Source organism: Candida pseudojiufengensis, assembly GCF_024610245.1.
Source record: "Candida pseudojiufengensis strain CBS 10847 chromosome Unknown scaffold16, whole genome shotgun sequence".
NCBI classification, from domain to species: domain Eukaryota; kingdom Fungi; phylum Ascomycota; class Pichiomycetes; order Serinales; family Debaryomycetaceae; genus Lodderomyces; species Lodderomyces pseudojiufengensis.
Window position 1 is genome coordinate 249029 of NW_026261534.1, and position 13544 is coordinate 262572.

The 13544-nt window shown below is 27.4% G+C and overlaps 4 protein-coding genes across 4 annotated transcripts; 1 reads left to right on the top strand and 3 right to left on the bottom strand. All coding sequences in view use genetic code 12, as the record gives it.

The window, feature by feature from the left end:
• Nucleotides 1–733: 733 nt before the first annotated feature.
• Nucleotides 734–4231, top strand: WAR1 (War1p; the record flags this gene model as incomplete). The annotated part of the gene is made up of 1 exon (XM_051759072.1): nt 734–4231. The coding sequence occupies one exon, from the start codon at nt 734–736 to the stop codon at nt 4229–4231; it is 3498 nt and encodes a 1165-aa protein (XP_051613205.1).
• A 556-nt stretch (nt 4232–4787) lies between these two features.
• Nucleotides 4788–5246, bottom strand: KGF55_004197 (uncharacterized protein; the record flags this gene model as incomplete). Its single annotated transcript, XM_051759075.1, has 1 exon — nt 4788–5246. The coding sequence occupies one exon, from the start codon at nt 5244–5246 to the stop codon at nt 4788–4790; it is 459 nt and encodes a 152-aa protein (XP_051613206.1).
• Nucleotides 5247–8757: 3511 nt separating this feature from the next.
• KGF55_004198 (uncharacterized protein) lies at nt 8758–10322 on the bottom strand (the record flags this gene model as incomplete). The annotated part of the gene is made up of 2 exons (XM_051759076.1): nt 8758–9436; nt 9631–10322. The coding sequence occupies 2 exons, from the start codon at nt 10320–10322 to the stop codon at nt 8758–8760; spliced, it is 1371 nt and encodes a 456-aa protein (XP_051613207.1).
• A 1253-nt stretch (nt 10323–11575) lies between these two features.
• On the bottom strand, nt 11576–13150 carry KGF55_004199 (uncharacterized protein; the record flags this gene model as incomplete). The annotated part of the gene is made up of 1 exon (XM_051759077.1): nt 11576–13150. One exon carries the CDS (start codon nt 13148–13150, stop codon nt 11576–11578), a length of 1575 nt encoding a protein of 524 aa, XP_051613208.1.
• Between the last annotated feature and the right edge of the window lie 394 nt (nt 13151–13544).

Here is a 13544-nt window from a genome sequence, read left to right on the forward strand (position 1 = left end):
TACATATATTACCTTATCTATCTTAATATACACCTAGTTTAGAATACTATTGATCAGTTAAATCTTATTGAAATCAGAAGTTTATAAAATAATAAATGATAGTCTATACAAAATATTCTATTTCTATTTAAACTTTAAATTACAGGTAACTAAGTCACTAACTAGAAGTCCAATTATTAAAGAATTGTAACCAAAAGTGAAAATCAAAATCATAAGAAGAGAAAACTAAACTAACTAAGTTATACTTACATAGTTAAAAAAAATTTCAATCATTCTTTTAAAAATTAAAAAAAAAAAACATCATAACCATAAAATTCAATACTGTAGTAATTTCATAAGAATATTAACTTATACGTACTATACGTACTTATATGGAATTAGAAAACAATACAAATATTGATCATACATTCTTTATTTAATCGTATAGATATCAAATATAAACATATATACTCAAACTCATACAATCACTAATATCTTCATTCACATTATTCACATATCCGTATAGAAACCATAACATCAGATAACAAAGAACAACAACTACTACAACTACTACAACTACTACTTATAAATTTACATTGACTCCACCTTTTACCTTTTTACAAAGAAATTTCATTTGAGAAAATAAAATAAAATAAAAACAGTTACTAGATCTATAGTAATCATTCATATTATTCATACTCCAATTTCATATCTATTCATGATAACATACAATTAATTAAGAATATAGTTTAAAATGTCAGTAATAAAAGCTGAAAATAATCATAATAATGATTTAAATGACTATACAACAACAATGTCAAATACAACTTTAAATACTACTACAAATACCACTACAAATACAGAAAACTCCACTCCAAATTTATTTACAAATAATAGTAATAATAAACAAAGTAAAAAACGTATTCATGAAAAAATTAATAATAATGAATCAGATGATGATAATGATAATGATCAAGATAATTATGAAGATAATGATAAATCAATTCATAGACAAAATAGTAATAGTAATAATACTACTACCAATAATAATAATAAACCTAAGAACTCAAGAAGATCAGTTGCATGTAAAGCTTGTCATGCTTTAAAAGTTAAATGTACTCCTTCAAATCCAAATGAACCTGGTGCACCATGTATAAGATGTCTTAATGCAAATAGAAAATGTGATATTGATTTAAATCAAACAAGAAAAAGAAGAAAAAAAGCAGAAATATTAGAGGCTAAAAGGAAAGCAAATGAAAAAATTAATAATAACAACAGTAGTAATAGTAATAGTGAGTTGGAACAATCATTGAATAATAATAGTCATAAAGCTAATAAGATTAAAAAATCAAATCAGATTCCAAATCAAAATCAAAATCATAATCAAATTCAGAATCAAATTCATAAACATGATTTAAAATCAGATGATCAACAACCATCTTCATCTCCTATCCAACCACTACAACCACAACCACAACCACAACCACAATCTCAACCTATAAAACATCATCAACAACTTCCGCAACAGCCACCTCAACAAAATCAACAACAACCTCTCCAGCAAAATCAACAGAACCTACAACAACATCAGAATCCTCAACAACAGCAGCAACAACAACAACAACCACATAATATCACAAACAACGATCCCTCTTCAATTTCATCTGTTTCATCACCATTATCAATTCAATTACGTACTCAACAATCAAATATACCTCCAATATCTTCTAATTTAAATCCATTAGGTAATAGTCCACCGTCATTATATACAAATTATTTATCACCAACGAAATTAGAACAAACAATGACTGGATCAACATTATCAAATAAAGATCAAGAAATTTTTAATTTAAAACAAAAAGTAAAATTTTTGGAAAATCAATTAAATCAGAAAAATCATTTGTCAAGACTGTCAACTTCTGAAAATCATTATAAACATGAAGTTATTGATATAAATTCTCCACCTTTTATTTCAAAAACTGATTTAGAACAAGAAATAACAATATTAGTTGAAACTTCTTCAAAATTAAGTGAATTAACAAATGAATTAAATTCTTTAGCTGATAAAAGAACTAAATTATTAAGAAAATCAATGGCTCCTGATGTTGTAACAAAGGGTTTATTAACAATAGAAGAAGCAGAAATTAGATTAGATTTATATAAGACAAGAATTTTATCATTTTTACCATTTATTGATGTACCAGAAAATTTAAATGCTGAAGAATTAAGAATTCAACAACCTTTTTTATTTAATGCTGTTATGGCTGCAAGTAATGTTGTTTATACTTCAAATACTCCAGTTGATTTAGAAAAATATTTATCTATTGATAATGAAGCTATTAGATCTGTTTGTGATGAAGTTATGGTTGTTGGAAAAAAATCAGTTGAATTAGTTAAATCTTTATTAATTTTAAGTTTATATTATAATTCTCCAGAATTATTTAGACAAAGAAGATATCATTTATTAAATACTATATGTGTATCATTATTACATGATTTAGGTATTGTTGCAAGACCATTATATTCTTTTGATAATAAAGATGGAGCAGTTAAAAAAAAATCAGAACCTAAAACTGGTGAAGAATATAGAGCATTAGCTTTAATAATTTATTTTAATACTATTAGTATATGTCTTATATTAAGAAGATCTATATATATTAAATGGACTCCATATGTTGAAGAATGTTGTTCAATGTTGGAAAATTCAAGTGAAAAAAAATATCAAAAATTAGCATTATTTGCAAGAATAAATGCAGCATTAGAAAAAATTCATTATATAATTCATTCACCAGAAAATGGTGATAGAACTGTTTCAACTTCACAATTTATTATACAAGAATTACAAAAACAATTAACTGCTTTAAAAAAGAAAATTAGTAATGATGATCATGTATTTTTATCATATTTATATTCAGTTGAAGCTTATTTACATGAACCAAATTTAAGTAGTATATTTGAAAGAGATGAAGAAAGTGGTTTAAGTGCAAATGATGCAAAAGCTATATCAAATTGTACAAAATCTTGTCTTGCAGCATTAAATGAATATTCAAAATTATCATCTGATCAAGTTGCTCAAATGCCTTTAACTTTTGGTTCAAGAGTTATGTATACTGGTGGTATGTTATTAAGATTAAGATATCTTATATTATCATTACCTTCACATATTGAAAAAGATTTGGTTCCAAAAACTGCTGTAACAAGTATTCAAAGAGTAAGTAATTTAGTTGAAAAAGCTCATATTCAACATCCATCAAATTATTTATTAAAAAAGACAAAATTAGTATTACAATTATTTATACAAACTTATGCAACTCAAATTCATGATTTATTAAGAAAAAATGGTGAAACTCCTCAAAATTTTAAACCAACAAATACAACAAATGCTCAAATTGTTCAAAAATTTGATGAAACTATATCAAATCAAAATGAAAATGGAAATGGAACTCCTCAACCTGTTCCTTTGGATATTTTAAGTTATGCTGCTTCATATAGAAGAGAAGGACCTATGGATGAACAATTACAAAATCAACAACAACAATCGCAACAACAAAATCAAAAAATTCAAAAACAAAATCAACAACAAAGAACTTCATCAGAAACAAATGATAAACAATCTAAATTTACTCCACAATATTTACCATTTACATCAGCAGGAAATACACCAATTAATCAAATAAATTCTCCACCACAACCTCAACTTTCACAAGTTCAATCTAATCCTATACAATTTGCAGTTCAACCTCCACCTCAATTTCAAGGACAACAATTTCAACCAGAACAACAACCTCAACCACAGCAACAGCAACAACAACAACAGCAACATTTACAACCAACTCATCCAATTAATCAAACCACATCATATCAACCTCAACAAAATTTTCAAAGAAATGGAAATTATGGATCACCATCTAAAAATTTATTAAATACTTATGATGTATCAACTGGTTTAACACCTTTACAATATAGAGAATTTAGATTGCCACTGATAACAAGTGTAACAAATCAAAATAATCCAACAAACACTAACACTACCACTAATGTAAATACAAATAATAATAATAATGATAATAATAATTTAAGATTTGATTCAAATTTAGCAAATCAAGATCAATTAGAAAATTCTTATATGGTTTTAAATGATGAATTTTGGTCAAATTTATTAAGTACTGATTCAAGTGATAAAATTAATTTTACAAGTAGTAATAATATTAATGGTAATCAATTTAATGATGAAGTATTTTTTATGAATTAATAAAAACATTAAAAAAAAAAAGATTATAAAGGTTAGAAATTAGATGAGATTAGAGATTAGAGAATATAATTATATAAGAGATAGCGATAAAACAATGTTCAATGAATGAATCAACCTTAACGTAGAAATTCATGCAATTTATTCCAAATGTAAATCTCTATGTCTATTCATCTTATAATTAGTAAAAATTATCCGTATATTATTCGCTTTCGTAAATTTTTATCTCTTGGCTTGGTCCTAGATTATGATAAACTTCCTATAAATTTGTTTTTGTGTGTTTATTCGTATTTTGAAATTAATTTTTGTGTGCCGTATATTAAGTTTTGCAAAATGTATTGTATAATTTGTTAATCATTTCACCAATTGATGAGTCAGATGTTTACTACAATCTTATATCTAAAAGATCATCATCTTTAAATGTATTCTTTTAGATATTGTCTTCTTTATTTGAAAAACAATGTTTTAATTAACTCATGACTATTTAAAAACGACTAACGAAATAGAACTTGAAAAATAATAATTTGGATATGACAGGAGATTGGAGAATATTTTAAACTTATATGTATTCAATAGAATTGCTTAGTAAACTTAATTCTCTTTGCGACTGAATATAAGTAATTATTTCCTCATCAGTAACAGAAACATAGTTTTCATCTAATTTTGGATTTGGAAATGAGTTAAGTCCTATACCATCAGAAAATGCTGAATTTAATTTCATAGTCTCAATATAATCTGGATTAAATTCCAAATAATTACCAGTTTGAGAGTGAAAATTATAAAAAGCTCCATTAACTTTAATAAATCTACTTTCATCTTCTTGACGATATAATTCACCATAATTTTTTGCACAATTTTCTGACCCTGATATATATTTTACTAGTTTGTTTTTATATGGACCATTTGTTACAAAATGAGGGAAATTAATTTGATGTGATAAATGGATTATTATTGGATCATCAATATTTAAATTACAATTCGAAGAAACTTCTGACCAATTTGTTCTTTTGATTGACATATTTCGAATAATTATTATGAATTTTTAATTGTACTGGATTCATAGTATTATTTATCTCTGTCAAAAAATCTTCGAATTCACCTAATTTATTCTTGATAAGGATTTAAAAAACATTGATCAAGTAGATTTACCGAAAAACAAATTATTTCAAAGCACATAAAGTTTAACACAAGCTAGTTTGAGGTAAGTAATACCACAATTGGAGAGAAATAGCAATTTAGATATATTAGTCTACACATAGAGTAGATAATTCCTATTGGGATTGGAACGGAGAAAGAGGCAAGCATTATTATAACAAAATAGCATCTAAGAATCTGACTAATTCGCAGAACTCAATCCTGTTTAAAATATACTTAACTTTACACAAGTCCCACACCGCAATGAGGATATTTTGAGAAAACGTCTTGAGAGGTTATTTACACAGTTTGTATCTGTTGGATTTGTACTTTTTTATCTATAAGAGAGACACTGGACAAATTCATCTCACCTCAACAGTAATTTTCAGTATTAACTAAAATGCGTAGAAAATATTTTTCACTTATCGCTTAAATAATAATGAAGGTTATTTGCTTTTTTCAACTTGTGAGGTGTGATTCTGAATTGACTCTCAAAATCAAGCTCCTATATCTAATAGCGGGTACTCTCAAAAATTCGCTTTTTTAACTAACACAAAAATAAAAATGTCGACCTAGCAGACATCCCCATCCAGGCCATCCTCATCCCATCCGGTCGAGAATTTTTGTAGAACGAGTTAAATTGATATACAATTCAGAATATACGCTAATAGCTTGGTAAACAATTTATCACACAATATTAAACAAGGTGTTTTTGTCTACTCGTGTGTGCGGCGGGTATGCAACTACAATATGTTCGACATTTTCAGCTTTCAGAAATGTAGTATTAAATTTTTTAAAAAGCTTGGAAGTATTTCGAAAATAAGTTTTGTTGATTGATTACTTGAATCTGAATTGTATTTATATGACAATCAATGAGCTTACTCAAATATTTATGTCTGTCCTTGAATTAAAAGGCGTTCGATAAAACTGCTAAATCACGTGAAGTGTATCTCCTTTGAGGTTTTTAAAAACCTATTAAATTATTGCATGAAAGAAAAAAAAAAAGAAAAAATATATAAATGTTGTCGAAAAACCAAAAAAAAAAGAATATATTTCCCCAAATTTCCATAATGATTAACTTCAACGATAACTTCAACTAATACTCCTGCCATAATTGAAAATTAACAGACTCGATGTTCAAAAAGTAGAGGTGATTCCACTTTATAAAAATAAATCTTGCTCAAGATACATCTCGTGAATAAAAAACAAAATTACATTTTCTAGTGTTAAATGTATTTAAAACATGGGAAAAGGATAGAGTGAAATTTGAAGTAACAGATTTTACTTCAATACTGATGAATGATTATTGAAAGAACTTATGATACATTAATTGTTGACACTAGAAAAATTTTAAATATTAATGTATTCAATCTAATTGTTGATACTAGAAAAATATCAAATTTTGTGAGCAAATACTATGAAGAAACTCATAAAGGTTTAAAATTGATTATTAAAAATAAATTAAGTGGTACATTATCTAATTTAGATTCAATTTCATATTCATGGACGTAATGAATAATTTAGATTGACTTTTGTATTCTCGCCATTTCAGATTCATGGATATAATTATGAAATGATTAATTCTGTCCATGAATAAGAAATGGAGAGAATACAAAGGGAAATCAGAACTTTTGTCATATGATCCAAAAAATATTGAATGGAATCCAAATATTATGGAAAATAATGAAGAACAAGTTTTAGTAGATCTATTTGAAAATATTTCAGAACAAACAAACTGATTGAAGCATTAAAAAGAAGAGGTGTTACTAGAGTTAAAAAAGTTATACCTAATAAATTTTATCAACAATTTTATGGGAGAGATTAAGATAGAGAAAATTAATCTCAGCCAATGAAAGAAGAACAAAATGTTTCAAATGATATAACGTTAATTGGAATTAAGCAGCAGTTGAGGTGTTATGCGATTAGGTCTAGTAGGTCGAGTTAAATCGGCTTCACGTGTATCCAAATCGTATTCTTCGTTTGTACATTCTGGCGGTATAGTATCTGAATTCTGCTCTTCTTTTACCAGGTCACCACTCGTTGGCGATTTTTCTCAGAGTTATCAAAGCAGGCCTGAAGCAGGACTGAAGCAGAAACTACGTTGTTGTTATCGTAAACAAATGATTTATCGCATGATCAGTTCCTTCGGTTGAGAACTTCAGATTGTGTTGATTGTTGAACTCCAATTTCACGAGTTGTTTCATAAATTTTTCATTCATTTGATAGGCCCACCTCCTATCCTAATCATATCTGATCTTCTCATAGCTATTGAAGTAGTATGCTTTTAACAGTTCCTTGTTCAGTATTTAAAAAACTCATTCCGTCAATCAATGGAACGTGATAATGAAATATTTCTCAATCTTGAGCTGCGTTTCTTATTTGATCGTAGTTATGATTGATTGAACTTCATACTGGTTTTTTTTTTTAAGTATCGTTATCAGACTTTACAACCAAACACATATCAAGTACAGCAACAATGGAAGATTTTACATTTCCCGATACTCGAGATTGATTATACTTGCATATAGAGTATCAATTATATATGGTAATAATATGATGAGGAGGATATGAATTAGTACCGCGGTCTCTAGACTTACCAGGGATCATATATCAAAATATTGTTAATTAACTGATCAAAATTTTTAACTAATAGCTTCATTTCATCTTCTGATAATTCAATAATTCAAGTCGTTATAATTTGTCATTGCTTCTAGCTGCTTTTAAAATTTCTATAGGGATGATTACAGAAGTTTGGGCTTTTAGAAAAGCAGTACAATATTTGTTTTGCAAAAAACAGACAGTATACAACAGGTTTGCGTCGCAGGTTTCAGATTTAGGATTTTGCAGCCGTTTTTATATGCAGTGCGAATTCCTTTTAAATAATGAATTCCTCAGACTTAGAAAATTTAGCTGAAGCATAGAGATCAGAAACCTTTTTATCTTATTTCACACAATGGTTTGTCAATTCAGTAGGCTCATGGTAAGCATTCATTGAATAATTTAATAGTTCCATTGGTAAAGTTTGAAACACACCAACTTCATTTTCTATTTTCCTTTCAAAATTTATTACATCAACGGTTAAGCTGATGAGTTTGACTTATAATGAAAAGATCTTTTGACTGATCATCTGTATGAATTCTACTTTTTGATTGAAAATTTTCATCAAAGCATCTGAAAACCCTTTTTTTCAAAATTGGTAGATAGTAGTGTTAGAATATCAACTTCACGAACAATTGATCAACTTAATATTTTTTACCCTATTTTTAACTCCATTCTTGAGTTCATTTTTCTAAAAAATTTCATGTTGCTTCATTAGTTTTTAATATAGATGTCGTTTAAACTACATGATATATAATATTTTAACCTATTTATTGCGCATTAAAAGATCATAAATCTTAATATTTGTTCTGACGTGAAAATTGTAACTCTTCGTGTTCATTGATAATATCCAAAATTAGATCGCAAACATAACCATCATCAATGAGATCCATTTCAAAAAGTTCTTCAATTGAATACTCGTTTTTCAAAATTATATCTAATGTTTTGGGAGCTTTACTCTGGTTAATAAGTGACTCCTCTTTTTTATTTGAAATTTTAGTGCTCTTGAATAAGTATGATGGCCATTGACAAGATATCATTTGAAAATAATCTGGTGTATACATCTGTATATTTTTAATGAAACCAAACAGGTAATAGTCATATGGTCTTGTAAATCGTGGCCACCAAGATAATTTTAAATTTGGATTATCGAAATATAGCTTGGCAATTTCAAGTGCAAAATGATCATTAGCAATATCAGTACGTATAGTCAACTTATGTAGTTTTGAAATATCAATCAATTTCAAGTCCAAATAATGTGAAGATAAACTTAAATTCCTCAATTTTGATAAGTTGGCATTTGCGAGCATTTCCCAAAATTCAAATTTTTCAAAAACGAGATCACTTTCATATTCCACTTCGCTATAATGGTCTAACGATAATGAAGTGATCTCTTCTGTATGAAAAAAATTGTCTAATGTGAACAACCACTTTCGTGGTTCCTCTCGTGGTTCTTTTATAATTATTTCGTCCTTACTTTCGGTTGAAAATTTGTGTTTACCCCAAAATATTAATGAAGTTTCTTTAATTTGCAATCAACTTTATTTAATTTTTTAAGCAATAGTTGATCCGTCAAATCAACAACATCTCTAAAGTCAACGTGCAATTCTTCAAGATTTTTGAATAAGTTTAAACTGTTAAAAACTTCAATGGTTTCTTGTAGCTCATACTCATTATGATTGTATCTTCTCACCGTATTACAACGCATTCCAAATTCAAACTTTAATATTTTGAGGTTATTATACAAAAAATCAGGTGGCAGTGGATTATTATTAATATCGAAAAACAATATCCTATCAAATAATTCATCATAATTTTCAAGTCTTTGATAAGTTATAGCCTCCAATGCTTCTTTAGAACTTCGGTATTTATTTGGCTCTAGTTGGTCGTTAGCTGAAGCAAAAGTAATGTAATCTATATTCTTGAAATACATAACATTTTTTTTCAATAAAAATTGTGCATCTGATCCATTTGTAAATGATATTTTACCTATGTGTTCCAAAAAGTCCTCATTTTCAATACTAAGATTTTCAATTTTTTGAAATCTATCAATTTTATGATCAATCACGCTTGAGTAAAAATTATAAGATTCAATGATGGTAAACTTTTTAGTAAAGTCATTTAAAATGTCTTTATGCATTTTCCATTCAGTGGAAGTTGAACATTGTGATCCATCTTCATCAGAAGTGCAATAGTCAATCTTCCTTTCGTTAAAATATATATGTATAAATTTATATAATTTCGTTTGACCAATTTCACGAAATTTAGAATGTAATGGTATCAAATTTAATACCATGTGATGATTCATCTGTTGAAATATTATTTCCAACACTTCAATTGGGAAATCGACTAATTTCTCCATGTTTTAAAAATTATTGAACGGTTTGTTTATGATTGAGTACTTTCGATTATATTTTTGATATGTTTTCAAATTGAAAATTATATACAGTATAAAGAAATTTTAGGAAACCTCAACACTCAGGATTTTTTCCTTTTGAAAACAGGATTCGATAATGAATTTGGTTGCAAAAAATTGCAAAAAAGAATTGAGAAAAATGCTACCAGCTATTATTAAACCCAAAGGCTGAAGATAAGAAAATGAGAGTAAATATAGTTAAGCCTCTAGATTGAAGATCTTACAGCACATTAATTCCACATCCTTCATGTTTTGAAATTTTGATGTATTTAGAAACACTAAAATGAAAAAATAATCAAAAAATTGATATATTTATTTGAGTGCAATATGAGAAGACTAATATCAATTATAGTTAGAAGTGTATATGTTTACATGTCTCAAAAATTCAATTTCTATCTTATAATTGAAAGAAATTGAAATCACAATTAAATTATAAAATAAACTAATCTTTAATAGATTATGCCGCCGATTTTTTCACTCCTATTTTTAATCACGATAGTAGTTGATGATAACTTTGCTAATTCCATTGATTTTTTTTGACAAATCAATCAGACTCGATCAAACAACTGTTTCCATTCACATTATTTGATCTAAATTTAACTGAAAAAATAATAAGCAATGAAAACTTAAATTGTTTTACAAAGCTATTTGGTCTGACTTCTTATGATGAAGAATGTAATATGCAAGGGAGTAAACCAGTAGAAATAGAGCCAGTTAGTTTTAACAAAAGGAGTAACGTTGAAGTCGAAAAAACAAAATTTTTAATTTGAAGAATTTTATAATCATGGACGGTATCTTGTTTTACAAAACTCATGATTTTCGTTAAGTTTTAATTAACTTTACAATAGAATGAAAATGAACGAGAAAGGTAATAAGATGCTTCTATTCAGGCCATATATGAAGAACAGTATTAAGAATCATGAAATTAAGACATTCGTCAGTACAGATTATGGATTTATAATGGAAGAGATACATTGTAATGACTCAAGAAAACCAATCTCATTTAATCAATCCATCTTTCTTTGATTTATTTAGCGGAACCTGATAATAATGCCTTGATATATAAACACTAACAAACATATTGACTAGCGTGAATCGATGCATTGCGCTTCCTATCGAGAATTAAACTACATAAGTGGTTATTGGAGCACTTAATTCTATCTTATCGTAATATGATGGTAAAGCTCTACTTTATAAATTCAATCTTTTCGTAATTTTCTTCGCTTTTCATAATGCTCTAGAAGTTCTTTGACTGAGGTATAAATTGACTGATTATGAAATAGTCCCATGTCATGAATATCCTGTAATGAATAATCTTCTTTCAACAATATCGTGAGTAACTTTGGATATCTAAATTGAATCAATCTTCCACGTTTGGATACATATTCGATTTTCTTTTTAATGAATATTTTAGTATCTTTGAAAAAAAACGATGGCCATTGACACGAAATTATTTGAAAATAATCAGGTGTAAATAATTGTAGATCAAAAAGAGTAGTCAAAAACGTTGATTCCCTTTTCATCCAACGAGGCCACCATGATAAGTTTATGGTTGGATTTTTCAAATATAACTTAGCAATTTCAATAGCATCTTGATCATTAGCTATATCAGTACATATAATTAATTTTTGTAAATTTGAAACATCGATTGAATCTAAATCTAAACGATGTGAGCTGAGAATTAAAGTTGCCAAATTTAGTAAATTTGCATTTTTTAACATTTCCTTAAACGTGAAATTCTCCCAATGATATAAAAATGAAAATCTTGGAGTACTAAAACAATTTATCGATAAACGAATGATATATTCTGTATTGAAATATCGAACCAAGGTGAATGACCAATTTTTTAGTTCCGGCTCCCTAAGCACAACTATGTCTTCATCCTGAAACTCGATATATTTGAACTTACCATGAAATGAAATATTGAGACTTTTTAATTTACAATTAATTTTATCCAACTTTTCAAGTAGTGATAAATCCATTAAATTGATGAGGATATCAAATTCAAGGTGCAACTCCTCAAGATTTTCAAAAAAGTTAATTTTATTATACATCTGTATAATTTCGAATAAGTCAGATTCACAATTTTGAATCTTGATTCTGAATGCTGGCAGTGTAAACTTATATTTCAAAGTTTTAAGATTGGCATATAAATAATCAAGTGACAAGGGATATAGATTATTTGGAGGCGGTATGCTTTTGAAAATAACATCAAGTTCATTAGAAACCAAAAAAGTTACATCCCTCATTGTATGGTGAATCTCAACTTTGTTCCCTGTAGCAAGTTGATTATGTGGTGAATTAATACTCAAAGATTCAATATTATTAAAATATGACAATACATTCTTTATAAATGTCGATGCAGCTTTCTTGGAATTTAGCACAGACTCAAATTTTAAATACGATAAAAATGAATCATCCTCAATACAAAGATGTTTAATTTGTTCAAATTTGTTCATTTTCTTTTGACGAATACTTTTATCAAAATTGTAGGATGAGATTATAGTATACTTTGTTGTAAAATTATTCAGCACTTCTTTAGGAAATCTCCAGTTCCAGTACTTATTAGTGTAGTTTCTGGAAGAGTCGCCCGTAGAAAATCTGTATTTTCTAGTTTTGGGTCGAAAATAAATATGAATGTATTTATATATTTTTCTTTGACCAACTTTATAAAATTTTGAATTCAAAGGCATCAAGGTTATGATCATATGATGATTCAATTGTTGAAATATCATTTCCAATACTTCTATTGGGAGATTAGTTAGCTGTTCCATGTTTTTTAATCTTTATTGATTATCGAAACGTGTTGAAGAAGTAATTTGATCATTTAGTTTTGAGTTTTATCGTCAAATTTGTTGGGCAAACAGTAATGGAATTTTAGGAAATTTTAACAGCCTTATTTTGTTTTCATACTAATGAGTTTCAATATCTTTGTGATTGACTTGTCAAGGTGGACCATTGATTATTGCAAACTGGGACTTTAAATTCTAGTTACCATTTAGCTAAATCATGGAAGACTAACTTGTTTGTTTTGTAGTTTGAAAATTAATTGTAAATTTTATAAGTAACTTTTCGTTAATTTATAAGTAACTCGCGTTTTATGTATTGTAGTCAGGTAGTTAAATTTAGTGAGAAAGAAATAAGATTCTTCTTACTGACACGTGATTT